General features: G+C 38.2%; 5 protein-coding genes across 5 annotated transcripts; 3 read left to right on the top strand and 2 right to left on the bottom strand.

The window, feature by feature from the left end:
- Positions 1 to 97: 97 nt before the first annotated feature.
- Positions 98 to 6,352, top strand: Tmem131 (Transmembrane protein 131). Its single transcript, XM_065303513.1, has 10 exons — positions 98 to 512; positions 586 to 644; positions 720 to 814; positions 870 to 993; positions 1,148 to 1,261; positions 1,327 to 1,903; positions 1,964 to 2,232; positions 2,294 to 2,470; positions 2,546 to 2,962; positions 3,029 to 6,352. The coding sequence occupies exons 1-10, from the start codon at positions 410 to 412 to the stop codon at positions 6,095 to 6,097; spliced, it is 5,004 nt and encodes a 1,667-aa protein (XP_065159585.1). The 5' UTR covers positions 98 to 409; the 3' UTR covers positions 6,098 to 6,352.
- Positions 6,353 to 6,763: 411 nt separating this feature from the next.
- On the top strand, positions 6,764 to 7,148 carry LOC135792164 (small ribosomal subunit protein uS10m-like). Its single transcript, XM_065302779.1, has 2 exons — positions 6,764 to 6,849; positions 6,908 to 7,148. Exons 1-2 carry the CDS (start codon positions 6,764 to 6,766, stop codon positions 7,146 to 7,148), a joined length of 327 nt encoding a protein of 108 aa, XP_065158851.1.
- A 7,332-nt stretch (positions 7,149 to 14,480) lies between these two features.
- LOC135792232 (uncharacterized) lies at positions 14,481 to 16,455 on the bottom strand. The gene has a single exon (XM_065302844.1). The coding sequence runs from the start codon at positions 16,213 to 16,215 to the stop codon at positions 15,808 to 15,810; it is 408 nt and encodes a 135-aa protein (XP_065158916.1). The 5' UTR covers positions 16,216 to 16,455; the 3' UTR covers positions 14,481 to 15,807.
- Positions 16,456 to 17,206: 751 nt separating this feature from the next.
- On the top strand, positions 17,207 to 18,286 carry Rpn12 (regulatory particle non-ATPase 12). The gene is made up of 2 exons (XM_065303380.1): positions 17,207 to 17,407; positions 17,478 to 18,286. The coding sequence occupies exons 1-2, from the start codon at positions 17,300 to 17,302 to the stop codon at positions 18,165 to 18,167; spliced, it is 798 nt and encodes a 265-aa protein (XP_065159452.1). The 5' UTR covers positions 17,207 to 17,299; the 3' UTR covers positions 18,168 to 18,286.
- LOC135792163 (CWF19-like protein 2 homolog) lies at positions 18,195 to 20,295 on the bottom strand. The gene is given in 5 exon segments (XM_065302778.1): positions 18,195 to 19,044; positions 19,047 to 19,577; positions 19,628 to 20,045; positions 20,048 to 20,098; positions 20,218 to 20,295. Coding segments are annotated over 5 exon segments (1,770 nt in total). The 3' UTR covers positions 18,195 to 18,352.
- Between the last annotated feature and the right edge of the window lie 36 nt (positions 20,296 to 20,331).

Raw genomic sequence — 20,331 nt, 5'->3', positions numbered from 1 at the left:
TTTAAAATAAAAGATATTAACAACGTTTGTTTCAGGGTCAATTATTTGTGCTGACATTGACATTCGCCTCACGCTTGAGCAACAATTCCATAAAATATCCTTATACATATTTGGTCTCGTGTCTCACCTTGTACCGAATCGGGCCCTCGTCCTCCAACTCCTCCGTCGAATCGCGCGCACGCGCCTGTTTTGAAAGTGACAGCGCGCTTTTGACAGACCAACCACAAGCACACATCCATCGTCGCGAGCCAGTCGCAGTGAGCGAGAAAATATTTTCGTCCTCCGATCGGTTTGCGGTAGTGTTACTACACACACCAAAGAGCACAACGGCGAATGAAGCAGCACGGCGTTTATTCCGCGCGTTCATCCGCAATACGATATACTTCTGAGCGCCATAAATGTGAAGAGAATGGTTACGATGTTTAAGCGATCGCTCTCGTGGTTTATTCTCGGCTGCACGCTGCTGGAGTTCGTAGCGAAGACGCAGCTCACGACGTACGACAGCAGCCACGGTCAGTGTTGTGTTTTGCTTTTAGTGCGCGTTTCGCAATCCGTGCTAATCTACTAATGCCTTTCTGCCCACAGGCTTCATAAACAACAATCATGACAGGTACCTGGCCAAAGAAATCTCATCAATTCAAGATGTGAGTTTGCTTTTGCTTTTATTTTGAGTGCAGCGCGGTTACATTACGCATAAATACGCTAAACGCTTGTTTTAGGAACTTACTGATATCCGAGGGGTCATGATTAACAGCAAACTCAATTCCAAACTACAAATTAAGTTTAATCCAGAAGTTTTGGACTTTAAGCAGAGGTAATTTTTGTTTTTCATCTTTAGTTATTCTATTATTGATATGATTTGTTTGCAGGCACTTGGGGGTGCCTCACTTGGAGAAGGTGATGTTGTTCAACATTGATTCTAACTACAGTGTTGATATGACATCTATTTCTGGCAGTACTGTTCATTTTCATAGTTCCTTTTTTGAAAATAAGGTAAGTGCCAAATGATATCAATATAGTTATTTAAATATTGCTTCATTTTGTATTTGGAACAGTGTTTCATGAATATTAGATGAAAACAATTTGTTTTACTGATTTTTTATTATAAAATTCGAGTAGAAAATAATTATCCTTGTTTTAATTACAGAAAATTCCCCCATTGGGCAACACAACCTTTAATGTGGTGTTCCTTGGCAGGGAGGAAGGTTCTGTAGAAAGTAATTTATTTATTCATACGACGCAGGGCCACTTTAAGTACCGCGTAAGTCATCAAAACATAATTTGAATTAAATATTGATGTAAATCTATGTTTTTTTCTTTATCTAGGTAAAAGGTGATAGTGTTTTCAGTCCATATCGCCTGCGCCCAATTGTCAACGTCAAACTCCCTCTCAATTCTTCATTTTCCCCCGTCATTTACTTCCACAATCCGTTTCAAGAGTCGCTGCAGATTGTAGAAATCTATTGCAGCGGTGGTGACTTCCATCTGGAGTTGCCCAGTGGAGAAATGGAAGGTCCCAAGGATATGTGGGAGGTAGCACCGTTTGAAACAAAGGCGATTATTCGCGTGCGTTTCTTCGGCGAGACCGAACATAATCACACCTCTTATGTACGCATCAAACTCAACAACTCTGAGGATTTAGTTGTACCCTTAGAGATTCAAGTCACTCCAGATGCTGTACTTTACCCACCTCAAGGGTATGTTGACTTTGGTATCGGGGGTTCAAAGGAAGGATTCAAGACAAAACGGTTGTCGCTGTGCAATCCGTTTAAGAAAGCTGTGCGCATTGCGTCGATTAACAGTGGGTCGAAGAGTGTGACTCTGGAAATGTTGGAGTCGATAATACCGCCAGCGAAAGATGACAGTGTGCGATGCGTTGAGGTCGCTAAACTCGTACTCAATTGTAAGTAGTTGTATTAATTTGTAATCATGTTAGTTCATGTAATTATGTGGTTTTTTATAGGGAAAAAAGCGTACGAGAACAAAGACTTCTACGGGAAAATTGTAGTCAAGTATAAAAACGCGAATAGGAAGACGGAGGTACCCTATTATGCGACTATAATCGACGGTGGGTTTACGTTCAACGCATCGCAGACGACTTATTTTATCCAAAACTACAACAACAAACAAGACCGACCCGAAAATCGTCGCATTAGCGTCAAGAACGATTTTCAATCACCGGTGAAACTTCTAAATGTCTCACTTCCAGCGGATGCCCGACATTACTTTCAGGTGAATTATTAATTAATGTTGTATTTGTTTTACAATTGTAATAATAATAATCGATCCGTAGGTGACCGACTTCAGTCCAATCGTAATGCGGCACGCTGATGAACGTGTCGTGTTCACGCTCAAGTTCAACCCTGGCGTCCAAGCGACGCATATGAAGCTTAACACATTTATTCAATTACACACGAACATCTCGAGTCTGCATATTCCCCTAGTCAGTTACGATGGAAAACTGGACTTGGTATGTGTGAAACGTTTTCGACATCAACAGGTTAATTAGTTATTGATTTGTTTGTTATTTGTGTTAATAATTTAGAAGCTGCCGCATAAAAGCAAGGACAACTCGATGGACTTGGGCTTGATTAGCGTCGAGTCGAAAAAAGACTCGTACATTTTGGTGGTGAATAAAAATCCGATTGCGATTGATATTAAGCAGGTCACCACTTCGATACCATCCGGGCAGGTTGAATTAATGGGATGTGGGAAGGGGAATTATGAGACCGCATTGCTGCAGGAGTCTTATGCGAATATGACGAAATGTGAGCGATTGCGGAGTAAGGAATACGCCATTTTGAAACTGTCTGTTAGGTCGGGGCGGTCGGAAACGCAAATCTGGGGAGATATTTCGATAAACACCCAATTTGAACAGTTGTCGATACCGGTTCACTTTAAGATTGCCGCTGGAAAGCTCGAGATTGGACCTGATCGACTTGTATTCGATCAATGCTTTCCTGTAAGTTTACAATTGCTTCTTACCGCTATAAATATGCAACCAAACTAACATATTTGTGTTTTACAGTATAAAATCTGTTCACATCCGCTTCGGATACATTCTTCTTTTGACCACCCCATGGCCATCGAGGAAATCCTTAGCATACCACCAGATGAACGCATCACATTTGCACGAAATCACGAATGCAAACATTTGGGTCACATTCCTGGCCGTGCTACGACGGTAGTGGGGACACTGCAACTGGATCCCAATCAAAGATGTGATCAAGAGTGCTATCTGGGGATACAAGACGCCGAAACCAGAGTCTATTGGCGCAGGTCGATCGGGCTCCAGCCGACGTCCACCTGCGACTTGGATCTGAATCTAGTCAATATCTTGTATCACCGGTATTTGAACGAGACTGCGCATGGTGCTGCTCAGTGGCAAAACCTCACCATGCGTATGGACACATCCGAAGTAAAGGGTCATCTGTTTAAAACCCGCGTTAAAATGAGCTGGCCTACTCTGATCGTGAACGAAACGTTTGAGAATAAATCAGCGGTTACGTTCCCATTAACGCAAGTCGGCAACACAACGTACAAAAATGTAACCATACGGAATCCGGCGAGTTTTGATCTCCTGATACAAATTGTGATGGATTCAGTTTATCCACGCTTTGATATCTTGTTTGAGGGCTTGCCGCCCGTGTTTGTATCGCATAGTCATGACACGTTTGTCAAAGGGAAGCACGGTTTCTTTTTGGAGACGAATGATGTCAACGAGCAATTTCCCACAGCGTTTAAAAATTCTTTAACTGTGCAGTTGAAACCCAATGAAGAGTTTGTGTTCAGGGTTGGATTCAAAGCAGTTGATTCCAATCCGAACCAAGCTTTCTTGATTGTGAGGAACAATTTGACCATTGTGGAAATGGTCCAGTTGTCCGGCAGAGGTGCGTTGCCACACTTTAAGTTTGGCAATCGAAAACCGGGCAGTTTGCAGCAACCGCTGCTCTTTGAGTTTGGGGAGAAACATTTAAAGGACTGTGATTTGGCTGTCAAATCAAAGTCCGGGAGTATCCCGATTATAAGCTTAAAGCGGTCGTTTACTGCGAAGAACAACGGCGAGATTCCCATCTTTATAAATAATTTTTTTATCAATCAAATGTCCTGTGAGGGATACGGATTTAAAATCCTGAATTGTGAACCCACAATTCTATTGCCCAATGGAACAAAAAAGATTGATATTGAATTTACGCCGGATTATACCCTTGCAAAAGTCACACGGACTTTGATATTGGACACTAGTCTCAACTTTCCGGTGAATTACACTCTGGTGACCACCGTACCTTCATATTATCTGTCTGTATGCTCTAGTGCGATTGAACGCCCCGAGTGGGAATACAATATGTACGTATTAGCTTCGAGTATCATGGTCTTTGCGTTGACCATCGCGCTGCTGGTAGCTGTGATGGATTCGGACAAGATATGTCAAGAAGCTGTCATACTTTTATCACCACAAAATAATGTCCAGCACACGTTGGATTTGCGATCAATTGGCGCGCAAACTCGCCAAGAACTGCAGTCAGTCAAGCCGGAAGCGGAAGTACAGAACAAGCAGGACAATGTACTTAACTCGGAGGATAAAAATTCTCCGGGCGTGAAGCAAGATGGCGAAAAGTATACGGCTGTGGTACCTACAACTGGTAAAACTAAGAAGAAAAACCGAAAGTTATCAGATCAACAGGAGCGTGATAAAGAAAATCACAAAAAACAATGGATGGAGGCACAAAAGTTGAAACACGAGGAGCAGAAGCATGTTCAGGAGGAAGCCAACGCCAAGAAACACCTCAAGAAACATGTAAATAATGTTTCGAAGAAATTAGAGGTGAAGACTCCAGCGCCACCTATCGTTCCAGAGGAAGAGACTTCATCGACAACGACTGAAAGCAGCCATAGTAATCAGAGCAATAGCAACGAAGAGAAAAAGGCGAAGAAGCAGGTGCCGGTCATCGAAAAAATCACGCCTTGCGTTCAAGAGAAGGAGAATGTTTACAGCAAGACACAACAAACACAACGCACTGCGAAAATTGGTAGAATTGGTAAGCCTGTCGTCACACCGCCGATTACTGCAGAGAAGGAAATCAGCGAGAAGGTAATCATCGAAAAAGTCAAACCAAATCGTCGTGAACGACGCGATCGTGAAAAGAGTACGACATCAACGAAGACTCAAAATGGCGACCGTATGCACAAGGTTTGTGGGATGGGACATCCGGATAAAGATAAAGATCGTATAAGTCCTATGCAACTGAGTCAGTCTCAGTCCGGGTCGAAACCAGCGTCACCAGTTCCAAATTCCATCTGGAACGAGAACAAGGCGTCGTTTAGCGATGTCGTTGGAAGATGTGAAACCCCATCTACAGCTACGGCAACCGCTTCCCCGGGAAGCGTCACCAAAACCACCAGTCTCACAACTAAACCCACCATGTATGTGGAACCATACAAACAGGCTTTTGTCCCACCTCCTCCTCCTCCCTTGCTTCAGCCCCAATCACAAAACACTTACACCCAACAGCTTACGCACTCATTGTCACACACACATTCGCCCAAGTTGGCTCCGATTGGTTCGCGCGGCGGCAGGTCCGATAATAATTCAGACTATTCCCGGTTTTATCACGCGGCAATCGAAAGTACCAACTGGTTCTTGGATGTGGATCAGCCACATCATACACAGCAACCAAATTTAAACACTAACAATACTAACAATCCCTGGTTGTTGAATGCTAACCAACCTGCGATCTGGGAGAATCCAAGCTATGCAGCTCCTATCATGAATGACGCAAATTCGGCAACCACGAATTCAAATTATTTGTGGGGATCATCAGTCTGGGAGCCGTGGACACCTCCGGTTCAAGAGACGTGGACTCCTTCCACACTTCGGACGCCTCCGGGTTTTGCCCCGCAGAGGTCTCAGGAGGAGGAAGTCATGAACCATCGTGTTGAACCGATATTATTACCGTCACAGGTACAACAACAGCAGCAGCAGCAGCCTCATCAACAACAACTGGAACGTAACGGGAACTTCAACCCGTTTGCCTATCCCAACATATGGACTGGCTCGGTGCAGCATACTGATCCATGGTTACCCCGTGGCCAGTAAATGCAGTAGATTGGAAGATTTTGATGTTTGATGTTGATTTGCTGCACGTCTATACTTAATTTCGACTTGTCATGCAAATGTGTGTGTGTGTAAGTTGTCGGCGGAGATGTTTAAACTGTTTAACGTAATTCTGAAGACTGTTCTGTGGATCACTTTTACTCCCCATGGCCCATTTACTACTCTGGCATACATAGGATGCTTACTTTGTTGATAACGATACAACATTCAGTTAAATAAATGTGAATGCAATGCAAATTTACGAGTTTCAAAACTCTTTCCGACTATAAATTAATTTAAATTTATTTTAGATGTAGGCAAGTTTCTAAATACCCGGTATATGCGTGTTCATATTTTTTTATTCCCGCTAATCATAAACTAGTTCCCCTGTATACATTCGCGCGTTTCACGAACATAACCAAAGATTTCATAACATCCAAAATGGTATAATACTAATTTTTGAGTTATTTGACGACATTAATAACTCATATTTTATTGTAGAACATAAGAAGAGTTTTCTCCACAATCGTAAATGATACATTTGCATTAAGAAATAATTTCACACGCCTTTCTAATGCATTCAGTACACAAACCTCACCTGAGACTGCAAGTCAACCAACTCCAAGTACCTCGGGACTTGATAAACTTTATAAAATAGTGGAATTGGAAATGAAAGGCAATGATCCAGCTGTTTTAGACAGCTATGCAAAGTTTGCCACTACAGCTGGCAAGCATTTTGAATTAGAAACAAAAACGTAAGATATTTAAATCAAAAATAATTTATAAATATATTTATTATGATCTGACTTTCAGATGGAAATTGAGGAAACCAAAGCATGAACGTTTTACAATGTATAAATCAGTGCACATTTATAAGAAGCACAAGAGTCAGTATGAGCTTAGAACATACTTCTCATTTGTTCAATTTAAATACTTGACTGGATCCACATGTGACACTTTGGTAGAGTATTTGCAAAGGAATTTGCCTGAAGGTGTAGCATTGAAGACATCTAAGATTGAACTTCAGAAATTGCCTGATTATTTGGAGTCTTAGGGTAGTAGGTAATTAAAACTAGGTATGATATATGGTAGAGTGTTTATTATTAAACATGAGTTTCAAGTAAAATTAGCAAAAAATGTTTTATTTCTTATTGTTACACTGTAAAGTGTACGCCATTTATAAGATTTGCTTATAAAGTTCAACACAGGATGGCGCAGCGTATTCTACAAGCTTCTATTACTCTACGGGGTGTTTTATTCCTTCACATTTTGAAGAAACGCATTATAGTCATGAAAAAAGGGGAATTAGAACAGTAATCGGTTAATTTATTATGAAATCGATTTTTACAACCGCTCCAGCTACAACAAATTAGTTGCGAACGACTTTCGGGACTTAATATGAACGGATCGATGGGAATTTTCCGCGATGCGCGCATTCTAAAAATATAGACGCGTGATGCCAACAGCGGCGGCATGCCGTGTATTTTCGGCAGCGTTTACTGCCGCCTACCAAGTATGACCATCGATCGACGCGATGCGGCAACTTTTAAACCTCATCCGCGGAATAACAACATCAATAAGAAAAACGCAAAAAAAACGTAATAAATTTTCTTGATCGCTGCAAACTAGGTCATGGTGCCGGCTTCGCCGCCGCCACCGTGTCGCTGCACGACTTCGGGTCGATGCGGTATGGCTGCAATTGCAGGCCGAGGGCTGAATTGAAAATGCGCGACAACGGCGACTACGGCGTAAAACCCTGACCTATCTAAACTGCGTCGCAATCACTTCAATACCAACAATTCTCACCGGTAGTGGATGCATCAACGGTCATATGGTTACCCCTAGCGTGGGTGGGTGTTATTGCAACGTAGCGTTGCAGCGAGAGATGAAACACCCACGCGAATTTTCAGTTTCTATAATGTTGAAACATTTGTTTTATTGCATTGAATTTCGAGCTGGGAATACGAGTACAAAAGTGTAATCGCATTTACGTCATGCATTACGTTATTGCGTGCCCAAAGTCGTGGGCGAGTGATACCAGTATGTCACCGAAATGTGGAGACATTTTATCTGTGATTATACGTATATAAAATAAGATTTGTTGACTGTGTTACTGGAATGTGAATAATTTTATGAGCGGTTTATTATTTGATCCACATTGATTATTATTAGTCAGAAATTAATTTTTTTAAATTTATTATTGAGAACTTCATCAATTAATTTTTTTCTTTTTATTTTCATCTTTAAAACGCCAGTTTTCAATGGTTTTCTGACACAAAAAGTGGTACTTTAATCACGGACGGTTAGGGCCGTGACTAAAGTACTTTAATCACGGGTTTTAGTCACGGGGTGAAGCTTGCGCCTGCGCAAAGACTATAAATCTTGTCATTTTGTGGGAAACTATAGATATTTCAATGTTTTATCACTTTTCATTAATCTTTATCAATATTTATCATAGTGCAACATTATATCAGGAGCTAATATTATTTCATCTCTATGTTGTTACACTTGAGGTTAAATCAATATCGCAGTTGGTAATTTTTTTACTAACACTGTATAAACAAAAATGATGGAAAAAATGTATTTTTATCAGTTATTGCACATTTGAACAATTAGATCATGATCGTCACAAGCGCCATGCCCACAATCAAAATATATTAATTAATTCCGAAATGGACGTCATTGCCTCGCTGTGCATATTAACATATTTAAATTCATCACTTGTGTCAGCATGGTCAATGCACCTCTCGCCGTCGACGTTGTCGCCGGTCTTTCAATCATACAAGCGTGGACCCAACGCGAGTAAAAAAAAATGCGCCTCGAAAAACAAATACGAAAATAGCTCACAAATTGGCACTTGCGTTAATAGTGTGCTTCAAAAACTGGATACACATTGAAACGTAAATACGCAGTAAAATTTTGATTAATGTGTTGTGCGTTTCCAACACCCTGTACTGCTTTGTTTGTACTTTGTTTAGACGTACTGGTATCAAATACCATCATAAGATATTAACAATGTTGAGTATGCTTCGTCTATCAATAGAATCGATTAATTCATGGCATTTCTGACGTCATCGACTGATCAACTGATCATGATTAACATTTAAGAAGCGGCAGCGTTGACGTGTGAATCGTATACCAGACGCAATGCTGCGCTACGCAAATGCATTCCGCTATTTGCGTCTGTGCGCAATTTATTTATTATTACTCACGTCGCAAAAAGCTATAAATTTATGTACGCACCGTACAATACCGAATGGATGAGAATTTCCCCAAGTGGGTTTATTGCGTTTCAGTACGCCACTTATTTACACATTTATTCGTTTGTTGGCGAATTTGGTTCAGGTAGATAGAGATAATGCCTAATAATCCGACCAACAGCGTTAATCTATGTCGGTAAACTATAAAACTGGGGATATTTGTTAAATATGGTATGAGATGAGCGCTGGCAATAATCCGGCAGGCTAAATTTAGTCGGCTTCAAACATAGCACAGGCGGTTTTTACCGATTTCATGCTACAAGTGAAAATAGAAAATGTAAGAAAAGTTTTCGCTCATAAAACCGCTCTACGTCAGGTTACATAAAGTTCAAATGTGAATTTTTATATTTTTAACATAATCAAACATCATTTCTGGTTATAAAGTAGCCTAAGTTATATTATGCACTGATCTAACCTTAAATTTGTCTCTAGATTGACAAATAAACAAATTTTGAGGTTAGTTTGGTTGCATACCACAAGAAATCATTTTTCACCCTTGGAAATATTAAATATGCTATAATAAAATATATCATAGGCAATTGAATATTTACTGCGACTGCATCTTTGTAAAAAGTCGCGTGACGCGTCGTAATAACAACAGGCGCCAGTCTTTTGTCTCGATGTGTTGGCGTCGGCGTCAAACGACGCTGTTATTGCTGTTAATGTTTTACGCTTAATGTTTACCAGCTTTAAAGCTGGTAATGCTGACCAGTATCAGGTACAGCAGAACTGAGTATTGGCACGCCGCCTCAGCCGCCGCCGCCTGCTGAACCGAAATACATTGTCCACGTGTGCGCATTTACGTAATCGCTTAATTGTGCGAACGTGTCCGGGTGCACAAAAAGCATTAATATTCGCTAGATTACAACTACAAAGCGATGCCAAAATGGCCGGAGTCATTGTCAAATATTTCATCAGGATTTAATATTTCTGCATGTTTAAAAATAAATAACAATATTAATAATATTCTCTTGGCAAAATAACGCTGAATTGTTCTGTTGTGACAATATTGCAATATGATTAACAAGCTACCTTTTAAGCGTTGATTTTATGTAGTTTCTGCTAAGCAATAATATATTTCAGTTTAATATGAGCCATTTTTAAACCGTGGTGATGAAATTTGTATTTTAACATAACATGCCAAAGCATGTGCCGGTTGTTATACTTCAACTATTATTATTACGCTTTGTGTTTTGCGTGAAAACTGAAAATTCGCGGATATTTCGAGGAAATTGGCGCATGCGAAACTGAAAAAACTCAGCTCACGCGGCGCGAATCCTGGCCTAAAAACCTTGATACACAAATATAATAAATACATAAATATAAAATCAAATACGCGCCCAGAATCCTGACGAATACGAACGCGATTGCGAATACGAATATAGAACTAAATTGTTTGCCGAATGACCGGATGAACGAATGACCAAGACTTAAGGACAACACTTTATCAGAGTACGACATCAAGGATTCGTACGTTTTTTTTCTTTGGCTCACAGAGGTAGAATTTATTTACTGTAATGGTCGCATTTGATCAACAATAGATTTGATTGATGGCAGTAACGAGAATACGAGAATGGCGTAGCAAAATCTCACAGCCGACATTCAAGGGCAAGGACGAGGTGACGGGAAAAGCGTTCACACTTATTTTCATTCAGGAAATACGTTTCATGCGAATATATGTATAAGGTGTATCAACAAATTAAATATCGATCTCTTAACTTTCTCATTATTTAAATATTTAGATACATTTTTTTCTACAAGAATACTCAGAACCGCTTTTACATTTTGGAGAATTTAAGGATATTCTGACCTTGACAGAGCATCGTTTGACCTCAATATCACAAAAAAACATTAAGTATAATTATGAAAGTTTTCTTTACTGATGATTTTTCTTAAAACTCTAGCTATTTTTGCGAAATTAACATTTTTGATTAAATAGAATTTGAAAAATTAAAATCCGGTAGATAAATTCCTAATATTTGATTGTTCTTGAAGTAAATCTGTTCAATATACATCATTAAAATGATTGCGAAATAAGTGCACTTTGAGAATGATATCACACCCCACGTAATATTTATCTATATCTATAACTTCGAAACTAACGTAAATTTTTTTCAAAGTTATTTACCTTTTGGTATTTTCCAATTAAACTGAAAAATGATATACGCGTTGATAATCCATGTTATGAATGATGATACACCCGATCACAGATTACGAATACAAATACCTGGAGTGTTATTTGATGTGTAACACCACATTGATATTAGCAATATTATTACAATTATACGGTGATTCAAACACAAATACAATTGTTCATTGAATTTACTCTATTCTGCCAATCTATACATGAAACAATGTATATATTTCGAATGCTTGGATTTCATGCATTCAAGCGTGGACTATTGAGCGGATTCAAGGTTGCGTTATCAAGGACGTGCGCTTGGCGTTTTGGCGGCAGCGGCGGCGGCGACCGAAGTGTGTACGCCGCGCGGCGCACGTCCACCAGTTGCCTTCCGTCCAGGGTTGTGCAAAATCGCATTCAAACTGATGCCACCATGTCGCCCTATATCATTTATCTTAATCTGTAAGGAGTATGACTGAGGTGTGTATGACTCACTATGATTCAGGTGTGAAGTGAGCTCAGTACAAATTACAATAATCATTTTTTTGTTTTTTGTTATTTTCGCCAAAAATATGTAATGCTAATCAAGGAAATTTCCAGGAATGAATTTTTTCATTTCCATTTTTTCTCTAAGTACTTTTTTGTCTCTGGAAAACTCACACTTAAAATTACTATGAACCTTCAGACGGTTTTTTGATAACTTCGCACAATCATTGCGAATTGTGTTTTATCATTTCCAGACAAAATGCAAAGTAATTTCTAAGCAAGTCAGGGTGTAATTTCAGGGGATAATTCTACGTAATCATTCGCAGAGGTAATTTTCCAGCTTGCGATTGAAAGAAACCGTAAATTTCCGTTTATCCGATTCTTGATTCTTATTCTATACACACATGTATGTAATGTTTGCGAACGTCGAGTACTAGAAGTACGAGTACTAGAACCTCGTGTGTTATTATTAGATATAATTTGTTTATGCGCGGGTATTGCATGACACTGCGTTTGTGTCGCACGACGCGAAATTGCGAAGCGCCTGCCAAGAGTAAACGGCGGCTTGGAGGCGGGGCTACAGCAGCGCGGAAAACGGAGGAGATTGCTTTAAAAGGATTAGAATTACATCCGACTGCCGGCGGCGTGCGGTATCAGCAACAATCCGTTGAAACAACACGAAACACAATGACAAACCTACGCCGTATTATTAACTTGACATAAAAATAGAATTGTGCGAAAATATTACCAACTATTACGCGCTATAGTACTTTTCGTATTATTCTAGGATTTCTACGAATTGAATATGAATTTTCTTCATAATTTTTGCAATAAAAAAATGTAATAAACATTAAAATTAGTTTAGATTATTAAAAATGTATGGGATGGTTGCCTACCTACAAAGAAAAACTCAATAATATGTACACAACCTTCAAATCACCTTCTTTTGATCGAGTTTTGAATCTAAACAAACTGCATTTATTCTAAATATTGACTTTCGAGAAGTGAAATGAAGCATGTGTTGCAAAATATTGAATTCTTTTCTAAATTTAGTTTTATGCGCGGATTTTGAACACGCGCGCAGCGTTCGTACCCGGCAGAGACTCGAAAACAATCTCTTCCTTAAAAAAAAGTTTTAAACTTTAAACATTCGAGTAAAGTCAATGCCAACGTAAATAAAACCTGATCTAAACATACATTATATTTTTTTTAAACAAACAAAAAATGTAAATTAATTACGCACATGCATTTCAAGGGCGTTTTTTAAATATTATGTAATGTGTAGTATTGGCGGAGGTTAGGTTCAATGCGTTATGCAACCAAATAAACACGTAATTTACTGTACCAAATGATTGTAACAATTTATTACAGGAAATGCAATGAAATTAATAACAATCACAACAAATCTGTTGCTACTTGCGTGTCAGATATCACGAAAACATAATTTCTTACGTTTCTGTACATAATGCAAAATAATTTGTTGACAAATGCTGCGGACGAATAAAATTGATCGTCGACATTCGTAAACACGTAACGCAAATAAAAAAAAGAAATGAAAAAAGAAAAGCCCTATTTGCAAGTTTGACTCGACATCTTGTCCCGTTGTAAGATGTTTACCTACCTGTACTTAATTGACTTAAGTTTACTTCGGTTTACTTTCGCATCCACACCAGCTCGTGCAGTGTACACATTGTGCACGTCGCACAATAACGAATTGATGTCAATAAACAGTCACACATGTACGGGTTGGTCGGTTGGCGTGGCTGGCAGTTTGAATAATGTTGTTTTGCGGCAGGCATGCGGCAGGAATTAATGACTAACTGCAGCCTGCAGGCGAGGCATATCATCATTTGAGGCTGGTAGTTTTCCATGCGACGTGAAACAATTGTAGTATTAAATTAAATGTAAAAAAATGCGAAAATGGAAAGCATAATGAAATATATTTTGAGATTGTTTTATAGAGGTTATGTGAGGTTGTGTTGCAAAGTTTTATGTTTTAAACGAAAATAAGTTTTAATAGATTCTTTAACGGCTAAAACTTCATTAAAATACTGAAATTAACATGTTTAGTCTTTATATATTGGCGTAACCAGTTTTTTTTTACATTCTTTCTTAGTTTTTAATGTCTTAAGTTTTGAAAGCACTGGCAGGGTCATAATTTAGGCATTTAATATTGCAGAATATTGAATAAGTAGCAGTAGAAAGAAAATTTAAAGGTTTAATGCCTGTTGAGAGTAAAATTCAAGAATTTTAATTAAATTTGTTTAAAATTTGGAGTTTTTAAATTTGTATTATTAATTATCAGTGTTATTTATAAAAGAAATATATTTTTACAAATTTAAACACGTTAAACTAGAAATTTTGAGAAATTAAAGAGAAATTAAAGAGAATTATGAAATTTTAAACATAAAACATCTTAAATCATAGAAAAATAAAGAAAAAATGCAAGATTTCAGATTATAATTAAGGTAAAGTTAGGTTATGGTTATTTCCTTTTGAAATTATCAAATAAAAATCATTTCTCTTAGTTTTGATTTTATTATCATTCGTATAATATTCCCATTATAATATTCTTTAAATTTATTTAAAAATACAACATTATAATTCTAAAAACGTAAACATCTTCGAATAAATAAAACGAATATAATACAATATAATATAGTCATGCGCAGAACGTCTGCAATAGGATCTGCTGTCAAGTTCATGTGTCATTCGAAAAAAGTTACAAAAACTGTCATAATCATGAAGCTCCTCCCTTCACTGTCAAAATAATCGTGTATTCTTGATTGCATAACCCCTCATATCTGTCAGTTGTCATTTTAACAAAGTGTATCGATGAACGTGTACATTGTCCATCCTGTGTGTCATTTAAATTCTGTAAGCTTCAACTCTTATTAAAACTTGTAATAATTTTATTATTTTATAAATACTCTGGAATGTTTGCTAGCAGCACGAATACTCGGCACGTTGTCATGTGGTCATCAACATTCGTCTGTTTCATTGTTTGCAATTATTCATCATATATGGCGGCGAGAAGTAAAAAATTTCATCGAAAAAGACGAAAAAACTCGACCCGCATCGGGGTTCCGGGCAGTGCGTCTTAATTTCGCGTGCAAACACCACGCAATTGTTTGATTTCTCGCGTCTTCTTAAAACTCCGCTTAACAAATTAGCGAAAAATTCGATTTACATTTACAAGGCGCGCATGTTACGTGTGTGTGTACGAGTATATGAATATAAAAACTGACTCACGACCCAACTCAATCATCCCACAACAATTCGCGTTATCATTTATCCATCGATCGATCAATTTAATCGTTATTAAATTGATATTATCACCATTTTTTTATCATTGCCAGTCGCAGTCAAGGTTAATTTCTGGCCAACGCCTTGTTTTTTAAGTTATAATATTTTCTAGAGCGCTTTTCAAATTTTCTCAAAATTCGTTGAAGCTGATTACATGAGCAAAACAAAAACAGCGTTTGTTTTTTTTAAATATTTTCTAGAAAATATCACAGGGCACGTCTTATCGTCCCAAAAAGTGTCAATGACCCGCACACGCAAACAAAGAAATGTCCTGCTGCTTTCGCTTCTCGCCACGCCGCGCGATTCGAAAGTGTTTTACAACTTACATCATTAAACTACGTACTAATAATTCTCTACTCTGTGAAATGTGAGTCTGAAGTGTGAAGAGAAACCTTATACTAGCGTCCCTAGTGGCTCAATCATCGACCAATGTAGTGCTGAAGCTGCTGCTGGTGATGGTGCTGATGGGTGCCGACGTTGTTCGTATTGTTGTTGTTCGTTGAAGGCGGCGGCGGTGTCGGCGTCGAGGAGCGCCTACCTCATGAACTGGTGCGCTCGTTGTCGCAGCAGTCATTCCGACGCAGCGAGCGCTTCAATTTGTCCAGCAGCCGGTTGTGGAACTTGTTGAGGCTGGACTGTGAGCCGTTCTTCGGCGGTGATGACGACATACTCTTGCACGGGCTTTGTATAAGACTCGTTTGTGAGTTGCGGGATGAAGCGCGTGAATACTGTCGGGACATATTCGCCGGCACGCTGCGATGTGCCGGTGAACCGACGATAAAATCAGCACCTGGTGGTGATGTCGATAGGCTGGGTCCTTCTGATTTGCACTCGGACACCTTCCTCGAACGGCATGATGTTCCGTTACTGCACTCGGACACGCGTCGCGAACGGTTGGACTTGTAGATGTCCCAATCGTTCTTCACCACTGGCATCATAAAAGCCATGTTTGTTGTGTTGTGTTGTAAAATCAATATCCACGAAATGCACGAAATGAATAATTTCACTTCGTTACTCTGAGGATCGATCACTGACGACGGTTGGTTTGGTACTGCGATGATATTCGCGTTGTTTAGGTTTTATGCAATGTTGCGTTTTGGGTTGGGATGAGTTTATTTTGATTCGACCCGTTCGCACGGTGAAACGTCAGATGCACACCACACGTGTTCGCAAAATGCAATCAGCTGCAAGTGCGCCTCGCTTTTATGAAACTCGCCGGCGGCGACATTCGTCCTGATTGGTCAATGCGCGAAGAGTGGGGATTCACAACTGCATTTCGTTGAATGTAAACATTACCGGTTTGTTTTCTTCGCGGAAACAGCACGCTTTACATTATTGATTTGCGTTATAAACTCGTCACTACTTATCACAAATCAACAATTATTTGTTAATTACTTATATGATTTAATAGATTGCTTTATTTTTATATATTGATGGAATTATTTTAGCTTTTTACGAAATGAAGTAAAGTTGTTTACATGGCGACGTAGTGTACATTAAGCTTTAGGAAAATTTGTTCATTACTTTTTTAATGTATCAAAACTGGTAATGCCACAGTTTACGATGAGTAAATAATTATTGATGCAATTTTAAGTAATATTTTGCAATTAATTTATTAATGCATGGAATTTTTAAGAAATATTAAGAAATAAACTAATTTGAGTTTAGTAAACCACCTTGTATAGACATCATGTAAAAGAATCATTTACAAAAATTTATATTCACATGCAGTCTGGTGTGCAATTTAAATTAAATCAAATAATTTGCTGTTCTGTTTCTTATAATTTGGTAACAAAAATGGTACAAACACTATTTGTGGAAACTATATTTTTTGTTGGTAAGAAGACTAATATAAATAACAAACACAACAAAAAATTGTTATAATGTAGGTTAAAGTATTTAGCTTGACATGTACATGATCCACATCATCTACATGATCTAAAGTTGACTTTCCTGACAGCTACAAAAATACAAATCATTCTCTCTTGTAAAACTTGTGAAATCAGAAGTTATTTTCTAAATTATTAAAGTATGGCCGGAATAAACGAAGTTGCTGCTTTATACAAATCCCTCAGACAAGAATGGGGTGTAGCAAAGCCAAATCTAAGCAAATGTGAAAAACTTCTCGCCGATTTAAAGGTAAATATCAACTATTGAGGTTATAAATTTTGGCCTGTAATGCAACTCTTCAATTTATTAAATATTTCAGTTGGGATTAACTAATCTCATCTTTTTGCCAACATCTAACTCGGTAGCATCCAAACAAGAGTTAATCCTGGCTAGAGATGCACTGGAAATTGGTGTACAATGGAGTATTGAAGCAAAGGACATTCAGTCCTTTGAAAGATACATGGCACAATTAAAATGTTATTACTTTGACTACCAAGCATCCATCACTGAATCCGAGTTTAAATATCAACTGCTGGGACTAAACTTGTTATTCCTGCTGTCTCAAAATCGCGTTGCTGAATTCCACACTGAATTGGAACTGCTTCCAGCTGACATCATCCAGCAGAACATTTACATTAGACATCCATTGTCCATTGAGCAGTTCCTCATGGAAGGTAGTTATAATAAGATATTTTTGGCCAAAGGAAATGTCCCTGCTAGGAATTACAATTTTTTCATGGATATTCTCTTGAATACAATCAGAGCTGAAATTGCTGCTTGTGTTGAGAAAGCTTATGAGAGAATATCTCTGAAAAATGCAGCTAGAATGTTGTATTTGCCTAAAATGGATGAAGCAAAAGAGTTTGGAGAGAGGGTTATGAAATGGAAGCTCACCAACAATGTCTTCATATTCACACCTGAGGTGCAGAAGAGTGATGATTCCATTCCTTCACAGGAACTTGCAGAACAAGCAATTGATTATGCTAGGGAACTAGAGATGATTGTTTAGGTCAATCATAGAAGATTATAAGTCATCTTTAAGGTCACAACATAATAAGTTTTTTCTTACATTTATTCTTATGTCATATGTGTAATTCTCAACATGAAAGAAAATAGGTTTAACATTTATTACTTGATTTAATAATTTTTTAAAATCTGTTTATTAACCGTAAGATGTTCACAGAGAACAGATTATCATGATGCTGGTTTGGACTTAAGATATTTGTCATGTTTTTGACAAAAATCAAACTTTTTCCATTCTTGATTAAATTCTTTCACTCTATCGCTCTGCTGCTGGAAACTCTGCCGCTTCGGATTCCTCCACCGTGAATGATGCAGATCCAGCATCCCTCCGATGATCTCCTGCGCAAAATTCACCGGAAACGCCTCTTCGTCTTCAATTACATGCGCAAATCCTTCCTGCATTCCAAACGAGACGAAAAAGTACGGCAAACCTTTCGGTACAGCACGCCTCACATTTTTACCCTCCAATTTAACCAGCTTCCTATTGGTAGCCCATTCATTTTCGGACTCATCAATGGCCTTCTTAAAATAAATCGGCGCCAAATCACCGATTTCCTTGTCCATAGGGACAGCTTCGATCGACATGTGTGGAAAACGATGCAAATATCTCGCCACTTCGAAAAATATAACATCTTCGCCACGATTCGCACACATTTTAGTCACGGCCTTCCTGAAGTCCATAATCTCCTCCCATTCGTTCTCATCAAGTTGTGTGCTGCAAATTGTATGTCTCGTAGGTACAATTAGACAATGCCCAGTTGTTAGTGGTTCATGCGCAGGTAAACTTAAGTATACAGTTTGTCCAAGTGTAACAATCAAATGTTTACGCACAGCGTCACTTGTAGGACACTTATTGCAATTGTCAGGACTCGAGTCATCTTTGTATGCTCACTGATTGCTTTATCACGTTCTCTACGTTCTGATTTACCGTCTTTTTCATGGTTGCGTATTTTATCCGTGAAGATCTCGTCTAGATCATCATTTTTGCTTTTGCCAAGTATCGACAAGAACTCTTCGTTTTGTTTTTCGGCAGTGTTGAATTTTTCATGCTCAAACATTTGCTTCAAATTATATTTGTCATCATCGGCAAAGTATTTATTGCGTTCGCCATCAGTGTGTGTATCAACTCGACGTTTTTTCGATTTATTCTCGTGGCAATCGTCACTTTTAGATTTTAACGGTCGTGAATAACCTTTGGAGTCTGTTTGTGTTAGAATCACATCTTCCTCTTTAGCTTTACCAGGATTTTCGTCTCTTAGTTGTCTTGCGGAATCTAACTTCAGTTGGAGTTGTTTCATTAATGCAGTGTTTCCCATTATTTCAGCTTTTACTAATTTAGCAGCCAATGCATTCAATTCCTTTTGAGATAACACTTTATTTTCTTCTTCAACATTATCTGCATTAACATTTGTGCTGCTTTTTGATCTATTATTTTGTTTGAAACACTTGTTTCAGGTTTAGTCTTCTTCCAGTTTGATGTTTTCTTTGATAAATTCGAATTTAAGCTTGCAGATGCAGATGATTTATGCCCATAATCATATTCATCATCATTATCTTCATTGAAGCTAGGTTTCTTGAAAGCAGAGCTTGATGCACTAGGCAAACCTGTTCCATTATCCTTCCAGTAAGGATTTAACTCTCTGGAGCATGTTGCTGGATTATATTGATCATTAAGTTTCTGTTCTTGTTTAGCTTGTTTTCGTGAGTCTTTAATTTCTTTATTGCTTGCTGAGAGGAAGTTTGCTGGTAACGATAACCAGTCATCTCTGTCTGGAACTGATTTTGTTTCCCTTGATGGTTTTTCAACCCATTCATCTTCAGAAGCACTTGAATCATTAGATGATGAGTACTCCTTGTGTTTCTTCTTGTCTTTTTGTGTTTCTTCTCTTTCTTATGTTTCTTTTCTTTGTGTCTTCCCTGAAAGTTACGAAAAATATAATACTAAAGTACATAATTGACAAAAATAATGTATTACATAAAAATTATTATTATTTCATTACTCACCATTATTTAAAGTTCTTCTTTTATTTATTTACTTGAATGCGGTGTTTTCCGCCACGGAACGTTTTTAAAGCGTTAGGTGTTGGGTTATGATACCAATTATGATGCGGCATTTGCAACACACTGTATAAAAACAAATAACTTTATAA

The sequence above is a fragment of the Atheta coriaria genome, unplaced genomic scaffold, assembly GCF_025399875.1.
Source record: "Atheta coriaria isolate IRGN ID8LTWV9N9 unplaced genomic scaffold, Caltech_Dcor_3.1 hic_scaffold_5_pilon, whole genome shotgun sequence".
Lineage (NCBI taxonomy): Eukaryota > Metazoa > Arthropoda > Insecta > Coleoptera > Staphylinidae > Dalotia > Dalotia coriaria.
This window is presented reverse-complemented; position numbering and strand designations above follow the sequence as displayed.

Bases quoted from the DNA above. Each gene is read 5' to 3' on its own strand.
- Tmem131 (XM_065303513.1), top strand. From the start codon at position 410: ATGGTTACGATGTTTAAGCGATCGCTCTCGTGGTTTATTCTCGGCTGC. The intron at 815-869 runs GTAATTTTTGTT...ATTTGTTTGCAG, and splicing joins GTTTTGGACTTTAAGCAGAG to GCACTTGGGGGTGCCTCACT. The intron at 1,904-1,963 runs GTAAGTAGTTGT...GGTTTTTTATAG, and splicing joins CGCTAAACTCGTACTCAATT to GGAAAAAAGCGTACGAGAAC.
- LOC135792164 (XM_065302779.1), top strand. From the start codon at position 6,764: ATGAAAGGCAATGATCCAGCTGTTTTAGACAGCTATGCAAAGTTTGCC. The intron at 6,850-6,907 runs GTAAGATATTTA...TCTGACTTTCAG, and splicing joins TTTGAATTAGAAACAAAAAC to ATGGAAATTGAGGAAACCAA.
- LOC135792232 (XM_065302844.1), bottom strand. From the start codon at position 16,215: ATGGCTTTTATGATGCCAGTGGTGAAGAACGATTGGGACATCTACAAG.
- Rpn12 (XM_065303380.1), top strand. From the start codon at position 17,300: ATGGCCGGAATAAACGAAGTTGCTGCTTTATACAAATCCCTCAGACAA. The intron at 17,408-17,477 runs GTAAATATCAAC...TAAATATTTCAG, and splicing joins AACTTCTCGCCGATTTAAAG to TTGGGATTAACTAATCTCAT.